This window comes from Oreochromis niloticus, linkage group LG16, assembly GCF_001858045.2.
Source record: "Oreochromis niloticus isolate F11D_XX linkage group LG16, O_niloticus_UMD_NMBU, whole genome shotgun sequence".
Taxonomy (NCBI): domain Eukaryota; kingdom Metazoa; phylum Chordata; class Actinopteri; order Cichliformes; family Cichlidae; genus Oreochromis; species Oreochromis niloticus.
In genome coordinates this window covers 11,129,651-11,156,020 of record NC_031987.2, presented here as the reverse complement: position 1 = coordinate 11,156,020, position 26,370 = coordinate 11,129,651, and the positions used below count along the sequence as shown (strand labels likewise).

General features: G+C 41.0%; 1 protein-coding gene and 1 long non-coding RNA gene across 6 annotated transcripts in view; both read right to left on the bottom strand.

Annotated features, from left to right (window-relative positions):
* Positions 1-576: 576 nt before the first annotated feature.
* On the bottom strand, positions 577-4,001 carry LOC109197391 (uncharacterized). Of its 2 annotated transcripts, none has more exons than XR_002058514.2 (3): positions 3,948-4,001; positions 2,112-3,056; positions 577-1,382 (listed from the first exon to the last, which is right to left on the bottom strand). It is a non-coding gene; the product is annotated as an uncharacterized LOC109197391 (long non-coding RNA). The 2 variants fall into 2 exon arrangements; XR_003216642.1 differs by having other exon boundaries at positions 577-2,224; positions 2,831-3,056.
* Positions 4,002-5,810: 1,809 nt separating this feature from the next.
* LOC100694505 (alsin) overlaps positions 5,811-26,370 on the bottom strand; it is a 32,471-nt gene continuing 11,911 nt past the window's right edge. For 2 of the 4 annotated variants that reach the window (XM_019353257.2, XM_019353261.2), the window contains 28 exons: positions 26,035-26,112; positions 25,646-25,867; positions 25,296-25,467; positions 25,014-25,209; positions 24,291-24,356; positions 23,946-24,105; positions 23,587-23,718; positions 22,721-22,849; positions 22,422-22,445; positions 19,156-19,226; positions 18,440-18,506; positions 18,146-18,315; positions 17,298-17,363; positions 17,000-17,098; positions 16,554-16,718; positions 16,219-16,330; positions 14,747-14,824; positions 14,459-14,595; positions 14,142-14,297; positions 13,291-13,405; positions 11,936-12,093; positions 11,213-11,311; positions 10,856-11,038; positions 10,704-10,749; positions 10,530-10,591; positions 9,494-9,643; positions 8,743-8,839; positions 5,811-8,300 (listed from right to left, as the gene is read on the bottom strand). In XM_019353257.2, the coding sequence (XP_019208802.1) occupies positions 8,262-8,300; positions 8,743-8,839; positions 9,494-9,643; positions 10,530-10,591; positions 10,704-10,749; positions 10,856-11,038; positions 11,213-11,311; positions 11,936-12,093; positions 13,291-13,405; positions 14,142-14,297; positions 14,459-14,595; positions 14,747-14,824; positions 16,219-16,330; positions 16,554-16,718; positions 17,000-17,098; positions 17,298-17,363; positions 18,146-18,315; positions 18,440-18,506; positions 19,156-19,226; positions 22,422-22,445; positions 22,721-22,849; positions 23,587-23,718; positions 23,946-24,105; positions 24,291-24,356; positions 25,014-25,209; positions 25,296-25,467; positions 25,646-25,867; positions 26,035-26,112 (3,249 nt within the window). In that variant the 3' untranslated portion in view covers positions 5,811-8,261. The remainder of the gene's footprint in view (positions 8,301-8,742; positions 8,840-9,493; positions 9,644-10,529; positions 10,592-10,703; positions 10,750-10,855; positions 11,039-11,212; positions 11,312-11,935; positions 12,094-13,290; positions 13,406-14,141; positions 14,298-14,458; positions 14,596-14,746; positions 14,825-16,218; positions 16,331-16,553; positions 16,719-16,999; positions 17,099-17,297; positions 17,364-18,145; positions 18,316-18,439; positions 18,507-19,155; positions 19,227-22,421; positions 22,446-22,720; positions 22,850-23,586; positions 23,719-23,945; positions 24,106-24,290; positions 24,357-25,013; positions 25,210-25,295; positions 25,468-25,645; positions 25,868-26,034; positions 26,113-26,370) is intronic. The other 2 variants (XM_019353258.2, XM_019353259.2) reach the window with 2 other exon arrangements.

Here is a 26,370-nt window from a genome sequence, read left to right as displayed (position 1 = left end):
ATGTAAACAAACTTCATGTAAAAGCTGTGGGTGATTGTTGATGTTTGATCCTGTTCACTATGACCTGCAGGCATTTGTAAATATTCTTTATTTGTGATGACATTCGGTCTCAGCGATCGTGTTTGCGTGCTGCTTTCAGTGCAGGTACTGAATTCATTCCAGGAAATCTGCTGACACGTGAGTCACACCGGCCCTGGCATCGTCTGCTGACTTAAATTTTGAGAGCAAAGTCAATCTGAAATTTAAGTTAATATGTTTAAGCAAACATAGCAGCCCATTTGGAATACACCACCCTGGAAAAGAATAAATAAATAACTGAACAAATGTGCCATTTCTTTTAAGACGGGCACATTAAGACAAAAAATAGAAAGTTTTTTTTTTTTCATTTTTATTCTTCATTTTGAGATTAAAGTTGAAATGTGGACCTTTGCCATGGCTCCTATACCCTCTCTACATAATGCCTTGTGTAGATGGGTAAGTGAAACAACTTGACCAGCTGACTCATTGTGTCTGGCAATACAACATGTCCCCTCTTTACTGCACGAGGGTGCAGCCATCAACGCCCTTGCCTCCGTTCATTTTGAACAAGTCTCGCCAAGTTTGTGTGGTTTTAACTTCTGACCAGATATAGCGCCTCTTCAATCGCACTGGAACGTAGACAGTTTAACAGCCGTGAAAGACTTGAAACTGAAACTTTAATCTCCACATTTTGATTTTATTTTGAAGATAAACAATAACTACTCAAAAAAAACCCTGATCCAGGTGTTACATGTGGATCAATCGTGTTTTTGGCCCTCCTGACAACTGGGCATGCTTTGGATGAGACGGTAGATGGTGTCCTATGGATCTCCTCCCAGACCTAGATCAATGATTTTAAGGTCTATTGGGCTATTTGGCAGCATCGGATGCACTGATGTATACCGTTCCGGATGTTCTGCCAGTCAGCCGTCCAGTCATGCTGATGGAGGCTGCAGGCAGCGTAAAGTTCTCTTCCTCATGTGTCACACGTAGAGAGAATGGAGCTCATTGGTGGATCTGCCGGCTCTCTTGTTCTCTGGATAATGCAAGTCACACGCATGATGCTGGTCTGTGAGCACAGGTCTCACTAAACGATGTCGGGGCGTTATGCCACCCTAATACTCTGCTAACAGTTTGGACAGAAACATGCACAAAAGTCTCCTGCTGGAGGTCACTTTGTCCGGCTCTGGCAGCACTCCTCCTGCTCCTCACTCAAAGGAGCAGTCCTGCTGCAGGGGCTGATGCCCTTCTAGTGGTCCTATCCTGCTCACGTTTTGCGGCAGCCCATTTCCTGGTATCTCCTCCACAGTCTGTGGTGGGAGAATTGGCAAACCTTCTTTCAACAGCACAGTGAAAAACACCAGCTGCAGTAAAAACAGAGAAATCAGGGATGAAAGATAAGGAGAGAGCAGCGGCTCTGGCTGACACTACATTATTTTGCATCTGGTAAAACATACGCACAATCATTTCTGCGTTTTAACTAAACACACTGAGATTTCGGAGGTCTTTTTGATGACCAGGTGTTTTGTAATTCTGTAATTTAATTTGTAATCTCAGGCTAAGGGTTAAAAATTGGGTAACACTTTATAATACAGCCCACAGCTAAGACCTTAATTCACTTGTACTTTAATGGAATTTCAGGAAAAGAGTGTCTCCGTTCCTATAAAATACCAGAAGTTATGCAATACTTTAAATTGCTCACGCACTACCTAAAATTACTTACACATTATTTAAATTTCTTGACAGTATATTTATTTTTTGTTCTTGCGAAAACCAAATTATTACTTGTTCATTCTATTCTTATTCTACCTACCTGTAAGTATTTGTAACTCAATATAATTACATTTTAATTTAAAATAAAATAATTGAAGTTCCATTTCATTACAGGAAATAACGCCCTTACCTGCATTATAATGTGAGTATATGAACATAATAAATAGGTGAAAGACAGCAGCATGCTACAGTATGGATTAACAAATGGAAATTCTATATTTAACACTGGAAATTATTTTAGGAAATAAAATTGTTCACTAAGGGCTAATGGATGAATATGGATGGATGGTAGGAATCAGTGCCACACAGGGAATAGTTACCTTTCCTGTAATCTTGACTTTAAAGACATGTATGCATCCTCTTGGCTTATGCAGATGAAACCTCTAAACATCCAGGCATCTTGTGTACATATACGTACATGTGTGTGAGAGATCTGCAGAACAGCTCTTAAAGGTCAGGTATATACCTGACCTTTAAGAGCTTCTTTTCAAGGTCCATTTAGCTCTTTCCAAAACAAAAGCCAGCAGTGTCCAATATTTTTAAAACACTCTGCGGTTCCTGTTTTTCTGACCCCTGGTTACAGGTCAGCGAGGCTGGGAGGAAGAAATATTTGTTATGTCGCTGTTCATCAGCTGTTATCCGACTGCTTTACTGAGAAAGTAAAGCATTGAACTTTCATCAGTGGGCCAGCCAGCACGTTTCAGCTGGACGATCAAACATTAAAAATGGTCAAAAATAAACAGTTAAAGGAGGGTGGCTGACAGTTTAATAAGACAGCTGGCTGCATGAAGATAAAACCACATGTTTTTAATCATGAGCACGTGCTTTACAAGAGAGAGCAGCCCAGAGTGACTCACAGTCAGCTGCCTGAATAAAATGTTTTAGCTGGTATAATTAGTTTTTCTTTTCAGACAACAATAAGGATTTTACAGAGTTGGTGTCTAACTCTGTGTTTCCCTTTGTTTTTTTTTTTCTTTTTAAAGAAAGCAAACTACTGACAAACTCCTGATGTAAAACTTGAAGCCACTGACTGGATTACCTTCAGCAGAGCAGACGAGAATGAGGCACAAATACTTTCTTTTTTTTTGTTAGAAATCCAGGTGATGTCAGGAAGAAACAATCATCCATCATTAATGAAACGGACACCTGAGCCCGCTCCAACACACAGGTGTTAACCTAAGAGCACACTCCACAGGTAGCTGCGACATCAGGTTGCAACGAGTGTCAAAGAGTCAACATCTGATCCCTCACGACCGCTCCTGGGCCTGAATATGAAATGGTCACAACGTGTTAGTGTTTATGCATGGTCAAAGCTTGTGTACACGCCACAGACGGCCTAAAAGATGGACACAGCCAATGTGTTGTGACCTACTGGTAAGTGAAAACCTCAAATTTATTAATTTTGTGATTGCAATTATTTGTGAAGAGCGGACTTGTCAACCTGGGAAAACCTCCTGTAAAATAGTGCTTGAGACAATAAATTCAACAGGAAAGTGTTTGCTGAGGTCCATGAGAAAAAGAGCTGAAAAGAGCTTTTCCCATCGACTTCTATATGACCAGAACTCACTTTCTAACAACAATGGTGCCCCCTGGTGGCCATTAAAAAGACCTGGACTATGCATCTATCTTTTATACCGTCTGGATCTGGATCTCTTACATTTAGTGGATTATGGTGATCTGCTCTTTATCATCCTAAAGAGTAGGGATGGGTATCGTTTAGGTTTTACCCGATACCGGTGCCAAACCGGTACTTTTGAAACAGTGCCGGTGCTTAAACCGGTGCTTAAAGAATGGAGAACACAAAATTGGTCCAAAAACCTCTCATGTTTAGCTGTTTTTTTTGTAAAAAGATAACAATGTTAGCCTTTTCTGCAGCTATAGGGCATATATGGTCTCACTCTTGGCTGGAAGCAGTGCTTAAACAATGGAAAAAACACAAACTTTGTCCAAAAACCTCTCATGTTTAACTGTTTTCCACTTTTTCTTTGGTCATTTTAGCCTTTTTGGCCAGGGTGAAGGGAGTATCTGCCATCAAACAAGAAGACAGCCGCATGTAACTACGATGGTGTTTGCTAGTTCACCTTACATGCATTAATGTAATAATGTGGTTAGCGTACTCAACGTTAATTACACACGAACAACATGAAGCTACTCACGCAGAGGAGAACGGCTGCTGCTGCCATCATCATCCGTCATCATTTCTGCTACACTGACAGGGCTAGGGGCCAGGACTCTACTCTTCAGGTTTTTGGGGGATGTTGCTAACTCCAGGTCCGATAACAGGCACCACACCCGCAGTAGATGTGCACGGTGTGAGGTCTCGCAGCAAGCTATCAAACACGGCGCATTTCTCGGCTTTAAAAAAACCCGCTATGCGTCGCCAGGTGTTTCATCAGATTTGAGGTGTTACCTCCTTTGACAGTATCACAGTATCAGCTTAAAGCACTTGTTGCAGGCTGCTGAGTTTGCATCTTTTGCTGTGAAGTACAGCCAGACTTTTGACCGCTTTGCCTTGGGCATTTTTAATCTGTAGCTCTGCTCTAAAAGAACGTACGTACCTGGCCCCGCCTACTATCCTCGGAAACGTAAAATGATTGGCTAGAATTGGCTCAGGGGGAAAAAAAAGCACCGAAATGTGCGCTGCTTTTCGGTCTGGTTACTACCGTTTATATCACCGGACACCGGTACCCATCCCTACTAAAGAGGCTGAATGAATCTATTGTGTTGTTTTTTTTTTACTGGTTGTGGAAACCACATCACTGTTTCCTATTGGGGTTTTTGTAATGCAAATACCTGCTTTGTGTGGTTTCCTCTTATATCTCTGCATGTGTAAAACAATTATAATCAGTGTAGACTTCACTCTCACAACATTTATAAATGTTTGTCCCCAGAATCGAACTACAACTAGGCCAAAAACAAAAAGAAAGAAAAAAACTAACTATGAGCCACCCTTGTCCTGAAATCTGTCTTTTTCCAGTGCTTACGTGTACTGGATATACAGTTTATAATGGGGCCCTGAGATGTATTACAATCCTTATGAATAGTCCTGGTCAGCTTTCTGCTCTGTACCACTGGTAAACCTTTTTACAGGGCTATTCTCTCAGTCCGCTCCTATGTTAAGAAAAGCGTGGGAGGTTACGGACTTCACTCAGATATTCCTCACATATTCCTTATAATCGTTAAAATGCCTGCTGGCCTCTCAGTCAATCTTAATGACACTTTGACCCAGGAAAAAAAGGACTGTTTGGCATCTCTGCAGTTTCTTCATGTGTGTTAAAACTAACAGATATTTTGTATTTCATGGCTCATAAGTAAAACGCTTCACTAGTCAATATTTCTCATATTAACAATAAATCAAATGACTGTAATGTGTGAGTTCCTCACTTAGAGCCTGCTGAATTATAGACTAAGCTCATGGTGTATATTAATTTTAAACCCCTTTTATTGTCTTCAGTGTGTGTGTGTGTGTGTGTGTGTGTGTGTGTGTGTGTGTGTGTGTGTGTGTGTGTGTGTGTGTGTGTGTGTGTGTATGAAGTCTTCTCACTTCCATCAGACACTGGTACTTCTTTCTTATAAACAAACTCTCCGAAAAACCCTCCATCCTTCTCAGCTCTACATCCTCTTGTGCCAGCCTCACAAACCTCAATGTCGAGTCTAAATGTTTCACCCACATGTGCAAAAGAACTAAATAACCCTCAGACCACACCTATTCCTTCAAATATTTGGAGCTGTTTCCAGGTGGCTGTAGCTCAGAAGTTAGAGCAGGTCATCTACTAACCTGGTTTGCTCCCGGGTTGCATGCCAAATATCTGTGGGCAAGATTAACCCCAAGTTGCTCTCTGATGGAGTGTGAATGTTAGATAGAAAGCACTTGTATGAATAAGTGTGGGTATAAAGAGCTCTGGGAGAGCAGAAAGGTGCTGTATAAGAATCAGTCCGTTTGCAAACACTCTGTGCTTCGAAGGGGTGCTGATCATTTTTGAAACAGCCGTAATTTTAATAAAACGAGGAGACGTTTCCAGAATTAAAATAAATTTATTGCCTTTTTTTAAAATAAACATCTGAAATCAGTCTTTACTCAACATTCATCAATCATTTTCCCCCAAATCAACTCTTTCTACAAGGTTACAAAAATATACACCCGGTTAGAAAAAAATAATCACCTTAAAGATGCTTCCTAGTCTGAAACATGTTTTACATGTTAGCTCATCAGTTTTAATTACTTTATTTTCCTCTAATGGTTTCTCCCTTCCAGGCAGACACTGGCTTCTCTTTAGGAAATGCATGAAGCCGGAGTGCTGCTGTACAGTGCATTACGATTCTCTAACTCAGAGAAACTTGTGAGAAACTTCACTACTCTTCATTTATCTCAAATCAACAAAAATCAGTCTGAGAGCTGAAGACAGTGTTGATATTTGGCTGAGGCTCTCTCTCCTTGAACCTGATAGGTCCAAAGATTTAACCCTGTAACGCAGACTGTATCATACTTGATACATGAGTTTTTGAGATCTGTACATCATCAGTGTGACTGACAATCACACAAATCATTTATAAACTGCTATTTAATTTTTTTTAAAGCAATAGATTCAATAAACACTCCAGTTTCAAAAAGGGTCAATCATTTCACGGCTCAGGCTTTACACCATGAACTCTCAGTAACTCTCACTGCATTGCTTTTAGTAGTTTAAAAAAACTAAATCAGAACACAGGTTTAAGTGACTCTGCCAAAAATAAAAACATGGTGGAGGTGGCAGTGAATACAGTGCAGCTTTCAGTAACACTGAAATTACAAATCGTCAGTCTCGATGATGCAAACGCATCACAGTCCTCAGCTCACTCAAATTTAGATGGATGCTGTGCAGGTTTGTGGTAAGTCTTCATAATTTATAATCAATATCATTAATTTAAACTGTATTCGAATCATAAATAAAAAATAAAATCCTTTTAAAGTGACAAAACTCCCTCATGTCTTATTTTTTTCTTTGAACATACATGTACACAACATTAAAAAAAATATTATTCTGAGTCAGCTTCAAGGGATCAAAACAGCCTAAAAGTTTCATTAACTAGTTGGACAATTGTGTTTAAAAAAAAAAAAAATCTGGATCTGCATTAAAACACACACACACACAGTAACAATTACGACGTACATGTGCACACCATTTTCTCTGAACTGAGATGTTCATGAACTTTTCTGTCCAACTTTTTGGAAATGTTGCAGCTTTTCTTAATAACACGAAACAAAATAAAAAAAACAAACGAAAAACCCTGAAATGTTCTTTTCATGCAGCTTGATGCAAAAACATGACAGATGACAGATGCAGATTCCTTTTGCACACTTTCGCCGGCTGAACGTGGAAGTAAACTAAAGCTCAGAAACACTCGGCGTCCCTGGATCTGAAGATGATATTCTTAAACATGAACATGAGAAGAAGCACTCAGATTAAAGGAATGAAAGTTTCCTTTATGCTGAGCTGGTTCATCCTGTTCAGCGAAGGACCAAAATCAGTAATCCTGATGGTCACTTTATCCTGGTTAAAAATATCAGAGCTGTAGGAGATCAGAGTTACGTTTGTGTGTCAGAGTTACAGTTTTAGTTTGTTAACGTGCATCGGCATCGGCGGGATGCCCAGTTTGATCGAGCTCTGTCTCATTCGGCTGCTCAGTGAAAAGTGAGCGCATCACTCATACTCAAAATAAAATTGAGGAAAATCTTTCAGTCTCACAAAGCAGCAGCAGCAGCAGCAGCACATTATTCTGGTTTAGAGCCAGACTTTAACTTTAACTGCAGCTGCCACATGCTGCACGTTCAGTAATACCTGCACCGTAGCCCACATTAGCCTTCAACAGTGTATTCATCCAAAATCTGCTACCAAGAACACACTCGTCATCTCTCTCCCTGGTTTTCCACTGCATTCAAATTCAGCTAAATAAAAACAACGACCGCAGCTTTAACAGCCTTAAAGTTCCCTTTTGAAAACTGTTTCACCCTTAGAAAAATATTTACATCATTATTGCAGTTATTAGCACCGACTTTTCCCTTTAAAACACAGTCATGTTTATCATCTATGATGTAGTTAGCGCTCTTTGCCTCCAGTTTTCATAGAAAGCAGATGAAATCGGTATAATATACACTGTATATCCACCAGTCAGGGAAACACTGTAAAATATCATTTTCATTAAATAGTTCTGAAACTCAAATGGAAGTTAAACTGACACGTATGACAAAGTGCATTTGAAAATGAAGGTGCAGTGTCGCAGCCTGTCCAGAAGAGGGCGCTACGCTCCCACTGTATACAGACCTGCTGAGGTTGTTGGATAGAAAAAAGTGGAGTTAATGAGAGGTGTCAGACCTCCTGCTCGGAGGTTAAGCTCCCACATTCCCTTTGCTGTGCACATCTGCAGCCTCGATGCAGCTTCGGTTTGGTTATGGCACTTCCTGTCAGCGCGTGGCATCCTCCTATCTCCTCCTACGCGTTTGTCTCCTGCTGGATCTGGATGTAACAGGCCTGTGGCAGAGACATGGTTTAAAATCCTGCACGCATGACGGACGAAGAATAACTGTGATTGGAGTCACAGCTGAAACAAAAACAACAATTTGGAGATTTCCTGAAGTTTTACAAAGATTTTTTGTTTCCTTCTGAGGAACTATGGAGACAAACCCTTATTAACCAGGGAAACCAGCACGCCGTCACGTTCACAAACAGGCTTATAGACATTTCTTATTGTAAACTGACACAAAACTAGGAATTTGTTTAAAAGGTTTTCTAATTACGCTGCTTCAATCCAGGAGAAACACAAAGGGTCCATAAAATTATGTTGAAACATAAAGAAATATCCAAATATTTGGATATCTAATTTACAGAATTACTGTAAAAACATGAGCATTTCACAGAGTCGGATACTTTTACACCTTTTATGTAAATGTGTCTGGGAGTCGGCTGCACTCACCTTTAGTGTTGTGAACATCAGTCCCAGCTCTCCGTGCTGAATGTTGGGATCCATCAAATCTTCTATGAGGCTGATTTCAGCTCCCAGGTTTCGGATCCTGAGCAGCAGAATAATGTGTAATGTGTTAATTGGATGTTTATAAAACTACTTTCAAAGAGGTGGGATGGTACAAATGACAAGACTGCGAACTTGAAAACCATCAGGACTGGTTTGGTCCTCTTTGACTTGCTTAGTTTGGTTATCACTTCTTGTACAGCTACTTCAACAACCTCCAACAAAACACAGTACTTTATAAAATACTCAAGAAAATAGCTCAGGATGGAAAATGCCCTTCATTCTCTTACAGATATAAATTCTGCCAGCGAGCACTTATAAAATGTTCAGTTTTTTTAATCATTATAAATATCACGTATTTAAGAAACTTTGAGGCTATAGTTCCCACACCTGAATCTCTAAAGAGGGGACACAAATGTTTAACACTGTGAGGTCTAAGTCACCGGCTAGGCTGACACCAACCCTGAATCCTACTCCTTTGTATATGGAGACAAGCTAAAAGTACTTTTTTGGGAAAAATATAAGTATTTTTGATAAATATCAGGTAGACTGATGACTGTTTTTGTCCCCTGATTGTCAAGACTTCAATAAAAGCATAAGGTTAGGGTAACCAACACAGACCTCAAATATCACCAATAAGGCAATACAGACACCTCTTACTACATGCAAATAAATGCATGAATGTGTGATAGGATACCTGGCTCTGAGCACCACATAAAGGAAGAGTGGGAACAGATCATCCATGCACCAGAGGAAGTCACCATCCAGCAGAGGCTTCACCTCCAGTGTCAGCTCCTCAAATGACTTCTGGATCACCATCAGCTTGTCTGACGGAGTGAATCTGGTGCTGTGTAAATATGAAGGGTTGAATTTTAATACTCAACTCATGAATTTACATTATAAACTCATGACATTTCGACATTTTTATTAGTGCATGGGTGTGTATCCCTTTACCAAAGTCTCAATAGTTTGTGATCAAGCATCACAACATCTATTAAAAAACCAGCTGAGTGAAGGAGTCCCAGGGTGTGCTTGAATAATCAGCTGCTAACTGAGTGAAATGACCTGAAAATATCTGTGTGGCAGTCTTCATAAGAGCTGGGCAAATTCTCTAAATGCTTAGGAAAGGTGTTTTAATGCTTCCTTTAGGAGAGGATATAGCTGAGCATCCTTGATGAAGGAAAAGGAGACAATAGCGACATCCCATCCGAGTGATCACCCATCCGACTATCCTTCTTTTTAACCGCTTACTCAGTTCACACAGAGAGCTGCTGGCTGCTCTGAGGTCAGCAGGAGAGTGCAGAATACTGAGCACCCTCGAGGAGACCCTCCATCAAAGTCAGGAAGCTCCGCCCACCAAAGACCTGAACATCTGTGCTCAGGTTCAGGATGTGAAGGTGGACGTCAGGATCGACAGCATCATCCGTCACTCTGAACTGAGCACAGCTGATCATTCAGTGTAGGGACGCTCTTCTTCATGGCCGACAGGTGAACCATGAACTTTATCCCGCTTTAATAAAATCTTCTTCTAAGGAGGTTTTTTTTACTTGTGTGAAGAAACATTTAAATTTTGAAAAGGTTATGTGTTTGTAACCAGGACATCTGTAAATTCAGTTGCAAATTAATCACTCTTATAGATACACAAAACTCTAAACCATGAATAAGAGCTCCATTTTTCATTTTTAGTGTCTAGTCATCACTAATGACATTGTGCGAGATCACAGGGCAGCTACCTGATCTGCTGGAGTGTTTCTACAGCAGAAACAAAACAGGCGTCTTTGCTGCTGGACACAATCTGTAATGCATGCAAAGAGATCCAGTTACAGACAATGAAACGAGAGCTGCAGCTGTAAATAAAAGCTGCAGATCTAGACTGAAAATTACATAAAGAAAAAAAACTGCCTCACCTGCTTTTTCTCCCCAAGAATTGACATCCACAGCGGCCAGAACTTCCTAAAGCGGAAACATTCAAATGACACAAAACAAACAAACAAAATGTTTTTTTTCTAAAGAAGAAAACCTTTTATATCTTTACTTTTTTTGTGGGTTTTGTACTCACTCCTGCACTTCCAGGAAGCTGAGCAGCGATTGGTCAGGCTGTTTGTTGAGTCGGAGGATGCGCTCCCAGTACTCAGTTTCCTCCTGCTCCTCCTGCAGGGAGTACAGAGTAAAGAGAGGAGGATAGAGTCGAGGGAGCAGCAGAGGGAGGAGGAGAGAGGAGGAGCTCACCACCATAACACAGCTGGAGGACAACGTGGTGGAGGAAGAGGAGGAGAAAAACACAGATGAAGAGTCAGGAAAACTTCATGTGTCCTGTATGTATATATGTGTGTGTGTGTGTGTGTGTGTGTGTGTGTGTGTGTGTGTGTGTGTGTGTGTGTGTGTGTGTGTGTGTGTGTGTGTGTGTGTCACTCACCCTTGCCCTGTTGTGTAAGAGTTGCGTCTGCTCTTAGATGGAGAGGTGGGGGCATCTGGGAGGACGCTGCCATCGTCCGGTAATCCTGGGAATAAAAACCTGTAGACAGAATATTACACCCATATTTAGTCAGGTGACAGACATTATATCACACATACATATATAGTAAAATTTATTATATACAAGAGTTTTATTTAAGTTGGTTTCACCTTCAGTTTCTAAATCTAATAAGGGCTCAGTCCCTGTAAACCAAATCTTAAACCACAGTCCTGACTCCCTCACAATCAGCTGATTGATTTATTTTTGGTACAATAACTTTAATATGACGTCATGTCATGTCTACTCTCAGAGTTAAAAGCCCTCAGAGTCACAGGGGAGAGGTTGTCTTATTTTTTTTCCAAAATTGTAGAACTCTTATAACTTAAGTGCACGAAAAATCGACATGAAATTTTCAGATCCTTGACATAAAGTCGGTTAAATCTGACCTGGAAAATATCTGCACAGGTCCATGGTGAAATCATATGCACAAGTGCAAGTGGTCAGAACAGGATTTCAAGGTAGCGACTGAAATGTAGCAATGGCACAGAAAGCTGCACTAAGATGACCTTAAACAGGGAAGCAGCAAAATTTCCTAATTTTCGGAGCACAGTCCTGAAGTTTCTCCAGTGTCAGACCCGTGTATAGAAACTCTTTCCTGAGGGCCCAGCAAACAGATGAATCTACCTGATGACGCTGTAGAAGTGTGTGAGGTAGGCCAGGACCTCTTGGACAGCCTGCCTGAGCAGCCTGCGGTTTGATCCCACACCGACGTACGTCATCCTGTACGCTGTCACCAATGTCTCCACCAGCCAGCCTAGAGGGTGGTGGGGGGTCTCACATGCCTGATGCACACACATACACAAACATCTATTAACAAAACTACAAATAACCAGAAGACTTTCTTGACTCAGGAAAACAGCTCATGATAATCAAACCGTACCTAACTTAATCTTTGTAATATCCCCTCAAGATCTTCTTCGCGTCTGGACGGCTTCCAGTGCGTTCAAACATCATGTGATGGATCATCACGGCTGATCAGGGCTGGGTCTCCAGTTGCCACAGCTATTACAGTTTCTATTTTGTAACTAGTTTGATTCATTTTATTTTGTTTTGAATTCAGTTTAGTTTCAGCTGAGAGAGTGAATTTCCCCATTTCTGTTTAGTTATTAGCTTTAGTCTTAAATTCCTAAAATATGTGTCAGTAGTTATTGTATCTTTATTTCAGACATATAGAGTAAAAAACGATATATACAAGTACACATACTTGCATTTACATGTACAAATATGAATATATATGTAAATACACACACGTATGTGCTCAGACAAAACAAAAAAAAGAAAATACATAAAATAAAATAGAGTCTAAATGACATGAAATTACAAGTGTGTGCTGGAGTGAGTGAGAGTTAGAAGTTCATAATGAGTACTGAATACAAATGCAACGTTTTTTTAAAGGCAGCTGATACGTAATCTTGGCGATTAAGTATCGAGGTGTGACCAACGTGACCTATATTTTTATTATTTCCTTATATTTTAGTTAATTTAGCAAAGCGTTTCAGGTAGCTTTCTTTTTTTTTTCTTTGAAAATTCAACTTCTAATTTATGTATTCTTTATTATCTGAAAAGCCCCAAAAATGTAAATTTTAATTTATGTTTTCTATTGTTTTATTTATGGGTTCTTGGCACATACTCTGGCTTCTCCCCACAGTCCAAACACATGCCTGTTTGGTTAACTGGAAATTTTAAAATGGACTTGAACTGTTGTTGGCCAGTCTATCACAGGCTGATCTGTCTAGCATGCAACTGTGTGCAGACACACAACCTCCTCTCACCGCCCGCCTCCCTGCTAATTCATCCACTTTGTACTTTTACCTCTGCCATGCACACTGGATCTCCACTGATCAAGTTGGGAGGACATCCAAGTTTTTGATCACACCCCGTACACACAGTCCTATCATTAACTCTATCTTCCCAAAACCATTTGTGTCTGCGCCTTAATGAAGGATAAATCTGTTTATTTAAATGTATGATCACTATACCTTGGTGAGGTATCTTCGTATGTTGTCGTAGTTTGCTGCAGTGACAGGGTCTTCATACTGAGGAATAAACTCCAGACACTCCAGGACTTTGGTCTGAGACCTGCTGAGGTCTGGGCTACAAACATACAGCACACAGACACATCCACTTATTTAAGTTGACAACTGTATACATAAGACACGATGAATTATTATCACACAGTGCGGCCCATTAAGCAGTTTGGAAAGTTACATATTTCTTCTGCAGGAGCTTCAGCACATTTAGTTTAAAGTAAAATGATAAATTCTGCATTAATGTCTCATTTTTAAAATGTGTAGGTTTACATCATTATAAAAACTGTGTGGCAGAGCTTTCACTTTAACAGATACAGTGTTTTATTAATGCCACTGTGGCAGTTACACTGTCAGCCAAACATGCTGAAGCATGACAGAACCACCGCCGTGTTGGATGGATGAGGTGGTGCTTTGAGTCATCAGCTGTTTCCTGTCAGTTTTATAGAAGTCTAGGGGAAAATGACTCTACTTCTCACTGAATTTATGACGGCAGTAAACACCTTTCTGATGAATTTATGTTCTCAGTTTTAGATTTAAGTGTTAATATGATATTCATTTTCGTAATTATGGTGCTATCTGAGGTAAAAAGTACAATAAAGAAGTTTATTATTGAACCCTGATTTAAAAAAAAAAATCAGGCTACTGACTATTAAAATGTTGAAAGTGAGCCTTTGAAACTGGATTTCATCAACCAATGTGTGACCTCAAGTTGGCTACATCAATCTTTTATTTGAAATCTGCAGTCTAAACTAACACAAATTAAATCTGGGGCTTTGATGTTGCATCCTTTATGTGTCTACCTCTGCCGTCGTGCAGTTGTTATTGTAACAGCGATGTTCTCCCAGGCCGTCGTCCTCTCTCCTTTCCCAGCAGCTTCGCAGCCTAGCCGACTCCAACATTCATCAAACACACAGATCCACCTCTGATCTGCCGGCACGGCGTACTGACCCAGTCTGCTGCACATGTGCAACATTTTCAAAGTTTTAAATGACACGGCATTATATGATTATACCCTCGTAACAGACAAGAAGTTGACAAATAAAAGCCTGCACAAATCAGGAGCACTTTTACATGCATTATTATAAAACCAGCTCATTAAAGTGCAATAAATACTCACTTCAGGCCATTCTTCTCCTTGTTTGGAGGTTCATCAATGCCTGGCTTTGTGTATGTTCCAACCACCTTCAGCCCTGAGCTCCACTCTCCACTGAACTGGCCGTCCAGACTGTCACCATTAGGCATGGTTAAAATCCCCTGAAGGAGAAGGAGAAGAGGAGTGAATGAAACTTGTTTTAGAGTATTTTTAGTAACAACTGTGATTAGGAAAAAAGGTAGTTTTGAAGACTATCAAAATAAGACCTTTGCAGACACCAAGTCTTAAACAAAGAGCAGAAATGTCTTCTACCTTCCCGCTGATGGTCCAGTCGTCAGTGAACTCCCCATGAAAAACTGTGTCATCGTCTGACATCAGCAAACCCAGACCCTGTCAGAAAGCACACAGTACATCAAACGTGTCACCAACACGATTAAGATTTCATCACTACGTTATATTTATTTACATTTCATCATCAGGTCAGATTTAAAGGCAGGCAGGACATTTTACTAGTTCAGAATTCAAAGGTGCACCAGTTCTACAACATGCACTACAAACTGCAGTCCAGTCACAAATGTCATGGATAAGATTAGAAATTTATCGATCTTGAGGGAAACTCTTGTGTCTTTTATGTGCTTGGTGCAATAGAAATATAAACAGTTGCAAAACAAGAGACATCTATAGTTAAAATTTAAGTAAATATAAAGTTGTTGTTTTTTTGTTAAAATGTCTGACTCAAGCTAGGAACATCCCAGAAAACATTTTGCAGTTGAAAAACATCATTTTGATGTTGTTTGACACCTACAGGCAATTTAGAATCACCAATTAACCCAACATGCATGCCTTTAGACTGTGGAGGAAGAATGGAGTGCCCGGAGGAAACCCACAGAGGGAGAACATGCACACAGAGGGCCTCTGTCTGGCTGGTGGATTCAAACCCAGGACTCTTTTGCTGTGAGGCAACAGGGCTAACCACTGTAACGCTGATACTGGAGGGCAGAGAAGTGATAGGTGTGATCACCTCGCAACAACTGTGACAGAATTTACATCTACATAACAATCAAAGGATTAAAATGACCATGTATTTTAAAAAAGCATGCTTGGGTAATACTGGGGTTTGTATATGTTTTTTTGGCTGAGATGAGCCTGACGTCCTTTGCTGGCATGTTTAGAGTCTACTAATGGGAGCAACAGTGGGGTTAGCATATTTTAAATTCTGCTGTTTGAAGAAGGAAAAGCATGAGCTCTGAGCGCTCTGCACCCCTCTCCGCCAGCCCAGGACCCCTCTGGTATGTGCTTCAGTGACATCAAAGAGAATCCTTTTTGATGATAAGCAGGATAAGTTATTTAATTATTACCTGCCGCATGTAGGATGCATTGTGTAAAATGGATTTGGTATTTTATCAACACACCACAGGCCTGCAGCTACTACCTGTCTGCACCAACAATTCCAGCCTTACTACACTGCATGTCTCCCAACTTATCTGTTATTTCAGGTGCAGGGGTTTGTATATGCTTATTATAAACTAAAAGCTTTTTTCTAAAGTGTTTAGAACTAAACACATAGGATGAATAAAGACAAAAATGCATTTGTAAAATTTCAAACTACTTTTTTTTCTTTCTGCACATGTATTTAAATAAACCAGCAAAACCCACTTATTTTAGTTACAAGTAACACAACATCTGTGCCCTCCCCACAGATTAAAATTCACTCAAACGCACTCATGAGCTAACAAATTTGTAAACACATATGTAAGCAGATACATATTTCAGGGTGTACTTACGCTCATTTTGTTCTCTCTGAAAGCTCCTTCAAAGTACACGCCGTGCTGCGTGATGATGACTGCGCTGCCATGCCGCTGGTCATCCAGCCACATGCCCATGTATTTCTCGCCTCTGGGGGGAAAAATGAGATCAGGGACTGCTGACAGTAGCATGTCTTTGATACAAAATTCATTCACTGATAGGCCATCTCTAGAAACCAGGACCGTTATCGACTACTGTGAACCGACCATTAGAGGAAACCTTGCTCCGTCCTACCTAAGGAGATGCATTCCACATTTAACAGTTCTGAGTTTCCATATTTTTAAAATAGCAGTTTTCTTGGGATTATTCAGACCTTGTGATGTCATCGTAGACGCCATATCCTGTCCTCTTGTCGTGGACCCACTGCCCGATGAAAACGCTGGAGGAATTCCTCGCCAGTTTCCCAGAGCTCAGCATGCCGTAACCGTGCCGCTGCCCATCACAGAAACAGCCCTCGTACACCTCGCCACTTGCATACCTGAGTATGACACATATACAGCAGCCTTCTGTGTTAATGTGCAGAGCCCACAGCTGTGGCCACTTAAAAAAAAAAAAACCACTGTGGAGACATGATGTTTTATTTTAGTTCCACATTTGCTGACCAGAGACATTTGTTAATAAGAGCTGATGTCTTTAAAACTTAAAAAGCTTTTATATCTGTATATGGATGTCCAGCGCTGCTACTTAACACCTAACTAAGGGTACACGTACAATTTCTGCTATTTCACACCACAAAGTAGGTAGAAAATGTGTACTGACTTGTACTTGCCAAAACCATGGATCTTGCCCTCTCTCCACTGTCCTTGGTAGGTGTCGGTTTTATTCAGTAGTTTATTAGGAATCACACACTCTCCATAGCTGGAAAAAAAAAGTAACATTTAGCAACTGTGAAGTGGATATTTAAAACATGCCGGAGGTGAAGTGTAGGGCAATTACATCACTATTTCTGTTTCTTTTTTATCACATGATCAAAGGCAGGAAGAGCAGAGGTTTCTTACTGGAAATGAACAACATATCCAGTAACCACCTCTGTATAAGACCAGGTTACTGTACTGACCCATCCTCCAGTCCATTCTTAAAGTTCCCCTTGTACAACCGCCCGTCTGGCCACTTCATGGTTCCTCTGTGAAGGAAAATATAGCTTCTGCTTAAACCGTTTAGCCAGCGTCATCAATTAAGTTCCCCACACAAAGAAGGAATTTACACAAGAAGGCTGGAAACAGTCTTTTCTTCATTCATGCTGACTTCACTTATTGGCTTCTAGTGATTTGATTCCTCATTCCTGAACATTGCTCCTCTTTGGCCTAAAAACATAATGACTTCAGACCTGCATATTGAAGAAGTGGCTGTGCTTTTTAAATATATATAAACATATTTTACATTAATCATTGTTTCTAAGAGATTCCAAAGACAAAGGTGGATTATTTGTTTTGTATTGCTAACTGGCTGTTTTTTTATTCAAGTTCTATTGGAAATCTATTGAGTTGGGTGCATTTTTTTATGCATTTATGCATGACAAAATAATACAATCTCATCAAATACTGTTATTATTGTTTGATTTTACAGGTGTATTAAATGAGGAACATTTTTAATGTTCTCCTAAACCAGGGGTCTCGAACTCCAGGCCTCAAGGGCCGGTGTCCTGCATGTTTTCGAGCTCACCCTGGGTCAGCACACCTGAATCAAATGATTAGTTCATTACCAGGCCTCTGGAGAACTTCAAGACATATTGAGGAGGTAATTTAGCCATTTGAATCAGCTGTGTTGGATTAAGGACACATCTAAACCCTACAGGACACCGGCCCTCAAGGCCTGGAGTTCGAGACCCCTGTCCTAAACGATGCATTCAGGGACACTCCAAAACCTTAAAGAGAATGCCAAAAACATACAAACATGTTTTCTAACCTGCCATGAACCCGTCCTGCCAACCAGCTCCCGGTGTACTGAGCATCTTTGAACCGTTCGTCTGCCGTGAACGTGTAGGAGGCCGTGCGAGTCATTGCTGGTGATGACCCCTGACCTCCGCCGCCCAGTATCTGATCCACTGTCTGGTTAAGAGACCGTAACCACTTGTTCTGCAGAGAGAGCACAGAATGGAAGCAGACGCCTTAAGACGGAATTCGATTGTTTAAAAAACCTTGTTTTACAAACTGATTTTGAAAAACTAAGCAACAGTAATGGTTTAAACCATAAATGTACCTTTTCCTGCGGGGTTGAGGCCACCAGGGTGAAACTCTCCTCTGGACATGTTATTTTGAGGGCATGACTGAAAATATGTAGCACAAGAGCAATAATTAACTTAATTGGTACAAAAAAATAAGGAGGTGGATCTTTTAAATATTGTATTACAAATGACATCCAACTTCCACTCCCTAAACGCTTTGTGGGCTGGAGGTCCAACTTAAAAATATTTCTAGAATTAGATCACTCTTGTCTCCTGCTGATTTTCATAAGGTCATGCAATGCTCTGCAAGCTGGAATAAGTCAGAGCTCACTCCACTGATCCCAGCTGCTCAGATTTTAAAATCTGACTCATAAATAAAAAGCATAAATGACATCCTTATAAGTACATGAAGTACTTATTACCGTCTTATTAGTCTGACTCTGGTTATTCTGGGGTCTCGGCTAGCAAACAAAGGTGACAAAAGTATTCTGTACCAGTACTTTTAAAAGTACATGATTTAAAGAGCAGTAGGTTTCATGGAAAGTTAACCATAACCATGGCTTAATGATTTGCTGCTTGTTGCCTATCCAATAAATACAAAGTAAATTAAAAGATTAAAAAAGATCCCCGCACTGCTCCCATGTTGCTGTTGAGGCTGTAGTGTTACATAAATGTTTTTATCAGAGCGACTAACATTCCTTTACTTCGCATTAGTCAGCATGTAGATTGATTTCTACAACAACAAACTCACAGTCCACTGCCGTTTTCAGTGACCGGTTTCACCCACAAACAGGTCAGAGGGTAGACGTGATGAGTGGAGAACTGCAGACAAAGAGGGAGAGCAGCACTTTTTCTGTAATTCTCACATATTAGGTAACAACATGCTGTCTGAGATTACAAAACTTTAGAAACAATCAAATCCTACTGTGTGTGTGTGTGTGTGTGTGTGTTAGAGAGAGAGAGCGAAAAGGATAGATGACCAAAAGATATGCCTTTATATCGGTCTGTGGTTTCCTGACTGTGTGCTGGTAAATTGGGGAAGTTCAACGTCTTTTGAGTTCAGCTACACTATCCTACATTGATAAGTCAGTTTCCTCTATAACATTATGACCTTTTATGATATTTCAGTTGTTTTCAACATGACTTGTGTTTTAATATTCAAAGTAATTGACTGTTTTAAATTCCTTTTTATATCAATTACAGTTAAAGGTCCATAAAAGTTTGGTTTTTTTAACTACATGAGATGTAACCATTAAGTTGTGCGACTCCTACAATACAACCCTGATTTAAATTTGGATGACTTCTCCTTCAAGGTCCTCTCCTTATGCACCTCTGTGCTGCGTCCAGCTCTTCTGCTGCTTTTAGGTCTATCTGTAGAAGTCTTGTTCTGACCATTTGAACTTGTGTGTCTGTGGTGAGTACTTCTAATGTGAGCTGAAAACAGAAGCACAGAAATGAGAACCATGCTGGAGGTGGACACAGAAGTGAGTGTTGGACTTGTCAGGGTTTCACCCTCGTCTTTGATCCATGAACAGGATCTTAAATGGTAAATGGCCTGTATTTGTATAGCGCTTTACTAGTCCCTAAGGACCCCAAAGCGCTTTACACATTCAGTCATCCACCCATTCACACACACATTCACACACTGGTGATGGCAAGCTACATTGTAGCCACAGCCACCCTGGGGCGCACTGACAGAGGTGAGGCTGCCGGACACCGGCGCCACCGGGCCCTCTGACCACCACCAGTAGGGAACGGGAGAAGTGTCTTGCCCAAGGACACAACGACCGAGACTGTCGGAGCCGGGGTTCGAACCGGCAACCTTCCAATTACAAGACGAACTGCCAACTCTTGAGCCACGATCGCCTTAAGGGAAAAGCCGGGGTCCATTTTTTGACCCTAGGAATAGCATTTCTGCTTTTCGCAGATATAGTTCTGTTGGCTTTAGTGGAGGGTGACCTTCAATTTTGTAGCCAAGTGTGAAATGGCTGTGATGACAATCAGCAGCTCAAAGTCTTAGCGCTGGAAAACAGCGGAGTGCTCCCTCTGGATCTGGGAAGAGACGCTGCCCCAAGTGAAGAACTCCCATCTTCTTTGCCAGTACTGAGAATATTCTAGTAGACCAGTGGAGTGGGGCGGTGTGTGACTGGATTGTCATGGCAAATTTGTTTTCTCCTGAATGACTGAATGGTAAAGCGAGAGTTCCAACTCTCACCTAAGGTAAGGAGATCTAAAGACCAAACAAGTAAAATCACCTTAAGAGCTTCTGGGCTAATTCTTAGGGAAGCTCAGACATCCAGAAGGAATTTGAAGCCTTTGCGCCTTTGTGTGAAAAAAGAAGCTAGCAGAGATGGTTCAAGCATCTGCTCATGGATGACTCATCAATGAAGGGTTTGGGGGCACATCTAACATCTAGGAGGGAAAGATCCAGAACTCACTGAGAGACTTTATATCTCATTGGGCCTGGGAATGCCTCATGATCATTCAGGAGGAACAGGAAAGAGATGGTGGGGAGAAAGATCTCTAGAATATCCTGCATAACCTGATGGCAGATAAGCAGAATTGAGTGGGTGGATGGCCGGATGGGTAGACGAACAGACAAACAGATGGATGGATAAGGTGAAGACCTTGAAAGGGAACTGACCAGCTTTCATTTTTGATTGTCATGGGAAGAATTACAAACATTTCTTAGTGCACCTTGCATACTAACCACATATTACAATTATGAGATTTATTTGTGATGCACAAAATGACTTTTAGTACATGAACGCTATCTCAAAGTTTTAACTCACAACACGTGACATGAACCCAAAACTCTAGTAACACACCACACCACATCAAACAGGAAACAGAGTCTCAGGAAGAAACTGCTCTAAAACCAAAAAAGTAGCCAGAGAGGACAAGCTGACAGTAAATGTAAGAATAAAGAAGCCATCATCTGGAAGAAATCAGTGACAGTCTCCTTGTTTAAAGCTAGACCACAGCAGTGAGAGATGCATCCTTTCACCATCACCCTTCCAAGCTCTGAACTACTGCAGCTATGACCTCATCTACTTTCCCCACTAACTAATGTTGGAAAATCTTCTAAACACAGATGAATCCACACACAGCAGCCTGCTCAGCAGCAGCTGGACAGAATCAGCCATCAGGACCACATGCACAGAATAAATGTTAACACAGGGCGTCTGTAATGCTGGAATATTACAAAGGCCAATGATCACTGTTTGTTTTAGCCTCATTCATGTTAACTGAGTGGACAAAATATTAAAAACAGAGTATTAGGGAACATAATGGCCAGCAATTCTGACATCAAAGGAAAAATTCATATATGAACAACGCAAGCCATCGTCCATTATTATACAAGCAGACAACGAATTCTTAGTTTAGTCGTAGATCAGTCGATAGTTCGTTCTTTTCATTTCCTATCAAAGGGCTGACCAGTTGCCACAGATGTGATCCCACCAGTGAGACTCTTGTCTCTCAGGTGGACCAACTTCAACTCCACCATCTTATTCTGCTGTGAAGATTTGGTGCAAGCTGGAGGGCTACTCCAGCTAGAGGTGAATAGGTTTGTGTGCTGCCATCCCAAGCTCAACAAGGCTGCAAAGCAGAGCATAGACTAGTGTCGCCAAGTGCTACTCAAGAAGATGGAGCTGGAGCATGTCCACAGGATGAGAGACTCACTGGTGAGGCAGTTAATTATTCGGCCTATATGATATTTGCAGAGTTCGTATTTCTGCAGGGAAAAAAAATCGCCTAAGATCTTTGAACTAACAGAAGAACTTGCTTCTGAAAGTATATAAAGCCCCAGATCCTTAGGCACCTGTGACATAGATGAAGTCCTGTATTAACATTTATATAGCTGCATTCAAATCCTAGTTGATCCTGTCAGAGTGGAAGCACTGAACAGATGCTGGCCCACCTACAATGCGCCGCTGCAGCTCAAGCTCAAGCTCAGTTACAGTGATGTCTGTTATTGGAGGTGAAACTGGGTAAACTGGTGGAAGGGATACTCACGAAGCTCTGAGAGGGAATTGTACCCTGAATAAAAGACACAATGTTCATATGTAAGCTTCAGCTGTAAATCAATGCAGATGACCAGAAATCACTGTCAGATCAGAGATCCTTTGGGTTTTCTCTGGTGTACAGTGAGTGTTGTTGTTAACAAAAAAAATGAAAATAAAGTAAAGATAATTTTAAAAGACTTAGAAAAGGCTCCTTTATGCTCTGCTTCCCCCAACATGAATTTATGCTACCAACATAAACAAGAAAAGCACTTTAATATATCTGATTTCATACTGACTTATTCTGAGTACCTGTGTGTGCACCAGGGCATCATTGAACAATATGAACCAGTGATTTGAGAACCGGCCGGCGTTCTGCAGAGTCAGAGATCTGTTGCTGCTTTCACAGACCACACGACGCCTGGGAAGACGCAGGCACTCCTGAAGAACAAAATCACACACATAAATTTCCTTAATAAAACCCGGGGTACTCTGGTAGCTCATAAGCTGCAACACATGTCTCATAACTTAATGTGTTTTCACACAGGATGTGGCAGAGGCTGCACTCTGAAAACCATTACTTTCAATAGACTGTACTGCACAATGATGGGTTGCTACTTTGCAGAGGAGCATGCAGTTTAGATGCTCTTGCAGACACCTTGATCAAAGTGCAACAAATTTAAAGAAAAGGTGATTTATATTTGTCTGGGAATTTGATGAATTTACAAGAGGAAACCCTTGGAAACAGGTTTCTGTGCAAGCAGACACTTCAGGTGCGTGTTTTAACACACCAGTTGCTCTAAGGATCTATTATAGTTCTTTAGCAACTGAAGAAAGGAGGTGCAGACAAGAGACTGACATCCAACTGAAAGTTTTGAAAACTGTACCTATTTTTTCTGTCTTTGAACAGCATGCTACACCCACTACTACTACTTTAGCCAATGAAATACAGGGCAGGGCTGTTCAGGGCAAATTAATACTCTGGGAATCAGCTCAGTTTGAAAAGGAGCACTTAGAGAGTCCTGCCAGGAAGGCTAGCGGCTCTAGGGAGTGAAATAAAATGTAGAAACACACTTGTTGTCATGGGTTAAAACCTCAAAGGAAAGCATAGTGACTAATGTGTATAGACTAGGAAAAAAATTACAGGATGCAGGCACATAAAACAGGGTTGTGCTCACAGTAGTTTTGCCAGAGTGGGTCTTCCAGAACAGGAAGGTGGTTTCAGCCTCCTTCTTCCTTCTTAGCAGTGATGAAGACAGGGACTCGCAATCTTTATGACCCTGATCAAGGGACTTATACTCCACAGTTAACTGTGGAGAAAAGGAAAGACAGCACGACAGAGAATTTTGTACACCTGAACATATAAAAGACTTGAAGTCAATACAGTGACAGTAACAACCACTTGTTCTAATGTTGCTCAGTCATGGGAACGAAACAGAAAGTGAGGGAATGAAGCAAGGGAAAGAGGGAAGAAGAAGAAGAAGAAGGAAGGTCAAAAAAGTGCTTGACACAAAAGGAGAGAAGAGGATTTTCTCACCACATCATAGCAGGCCGCCAGTTTGAGCAGGGCTCGGCTGTACTGGTGGAGCTGCTGCAGAGGCCAGTACAACATTGAAACCAGATCAACATCACCACTGGCTGACTGATCTGATACGGACAGCTGAGTGAGCAAAGTCTGCCGAAAGCCTAAACTCTCACTGGGCAGGAACAGAGACAGGCAGAGACAGATGCACTCTTAGAATAACACGTCTGTCAAGTGACTGGGATAAGTTTTATGCTTTTAGTTTAGTCACAAAAGAAGAAAACATACAAGAACATGTATTTGCAAATGAAGAGAGCTGCACTCCTACAGTGAGCGCTTAAGAAAAATAAAAGTGCTTACAGCGAGAGTTTGTGAAGTGGTTGGAATCCGCCCATTACTTGGAAATCACCAAGTGAAGAAAAATACCTAGAGTCAGACAGAGGGATTTTAACTTAGATTTTACTCCTCAGTCACGCACAAGATACAGCTTTACAAAGTCATGTGAACTTGTAAGAAGAGCTTAAACCCTCCAACTCAAATTAGAGGCGTTCGTACTATTAAAGATCATTTGAAATAGGTTTGTCTTCCTGGCTTGTTTCTTTTAACTGTATATAAGCTTAAATAAGATGTGATGAAACCTAACCTGATCACAGCATATGTTATGTGTGTTCCCAATCTCCAGGAGGGTTTGCTTGTATGTAAAATAATTCTAGCCACAGCACTATAACTGCTTTGTAATACACGAATAAACAAAGCATCACGAATGTGCAGCTGAAAAATCAGCAACAACTGTGTGATGCGATCATGACAACATGGATCAAAATCTCTTGAGATATTTTTCCAGCATCTTGTTGAATCTATGCCGTGAATAATTAAGGCAGTCCTGAAGGCAACCTGCTACAAGGAAGGTCAACTAGTACAGTCACCAGTGAGTGTAAAAACTAAAAAAAAAAAAATGGAGAAAAGGTGATAAAACGGCATCACAGCGATTACTGACATAAACATGAGTATGTCTGTTCATGTTTTCTTTGAGGGAATCACATGATGGGACTTTTGTTTGGTGAGACAAAAAAACCAACTCACCTTTTGTATGCGTCTATGAAATACTCTGTGTGTGTCAGCAGGGGAAGGGTAGTGACATCACAGCCCTGCACGTTATGCAGGAAGTAGGTGAGTGCTGTGGCATGTCGGCCAATCAGGGTGCTCAGCTGAACAAAACTCTCACAGAGAGAGAAGAAAAGATGGGTGCACTGCTCACCCAACACTGGACACAAACTGTCTGCAGATGAAAAAACACACACACAAAAACACTAATTTTAATAAATGTTTTAATACGGCAGAACGAGGCAGTAGATGCTCTCTGACCTCTTTTACGCAGAGGGGTGAGGAGGATCTTCCTGACACTGCTACACCAACAGTACAAGTGTCTCTCTCTGGAGGCCAGCTCGTGGATAGCCGAAATAAAACCCATGACGTTGTGGTCTGCCAACACCGCACAGCTCTGACCTCCACTGCACACACTGCTAACGTAACCCATCTACACACACACACAGAAAAAACAAGAGGGTAACATTTAGGTTACAATTACAGATAGAGTTAGGCTGGTGTGAGTAAGAACTTCCATCTCATAAATATGCTCGTGCTTTAGCGGAAAAAATGCTCCACCCATCATTTTCCTTACGGTCTGTGTTAAGTTGCGTTTTGGACCTACAAACCTCGATGCAGAAGGGCAGCAGGGTGGGCATGACTGTATAACGCTCCACTCTGCTGGGTGACCTCTTGCTTGAGCTTTCACTCTGGTTTAGCCTCTCAGTTTGCACTGGCTCCTTCTGTTGGCCGCAGTACAACAGGACTGGCTGCACACAGTCTCCATCAGCCAGGAGCAGGGAGTGGCTCTGACCAGCTGACAAGTCCCAAACACGAAGGCCATCAGACAGCTATGGTGGGGCACCCACAACAAAACAGAGTAATATTAGGAAATGGATGGTGTTGCTATGTTTTCCTACATTAGCGAAAATAAACATCTATGTGAATGACTAAATCTCTGGGTAGAAGTGTGAAATGTGTGAATTAAATGTTAAAAAATGGGCTGAGGTTTCTGTACCTTCGCCTGCTGAGGGACAGTGACAGGGATGTTCACGTGGCCGAGTTGTCCACACATGTTGCTGCCCCATGAGTACACCTACAGCACAGAAGAGATGAAATAAGGGGTGAGCATGCACTTACATACAAATAATGCTTGAAACTTGAGACCTTGAAAAATAACATGATTAAAGTATCCTAAGACAGTTAATTACATCTTATTTTTAAGATTGAGCCACAAATTTTGATGTTTAATTAGGATGTCTATTAGCCTTTTGTTAAAGCATAACTAATCTTTCTGGACTTCTCATTAAAACATACAGAAATGTTAGGCTCATCTCAGCATGTAAGTACAACT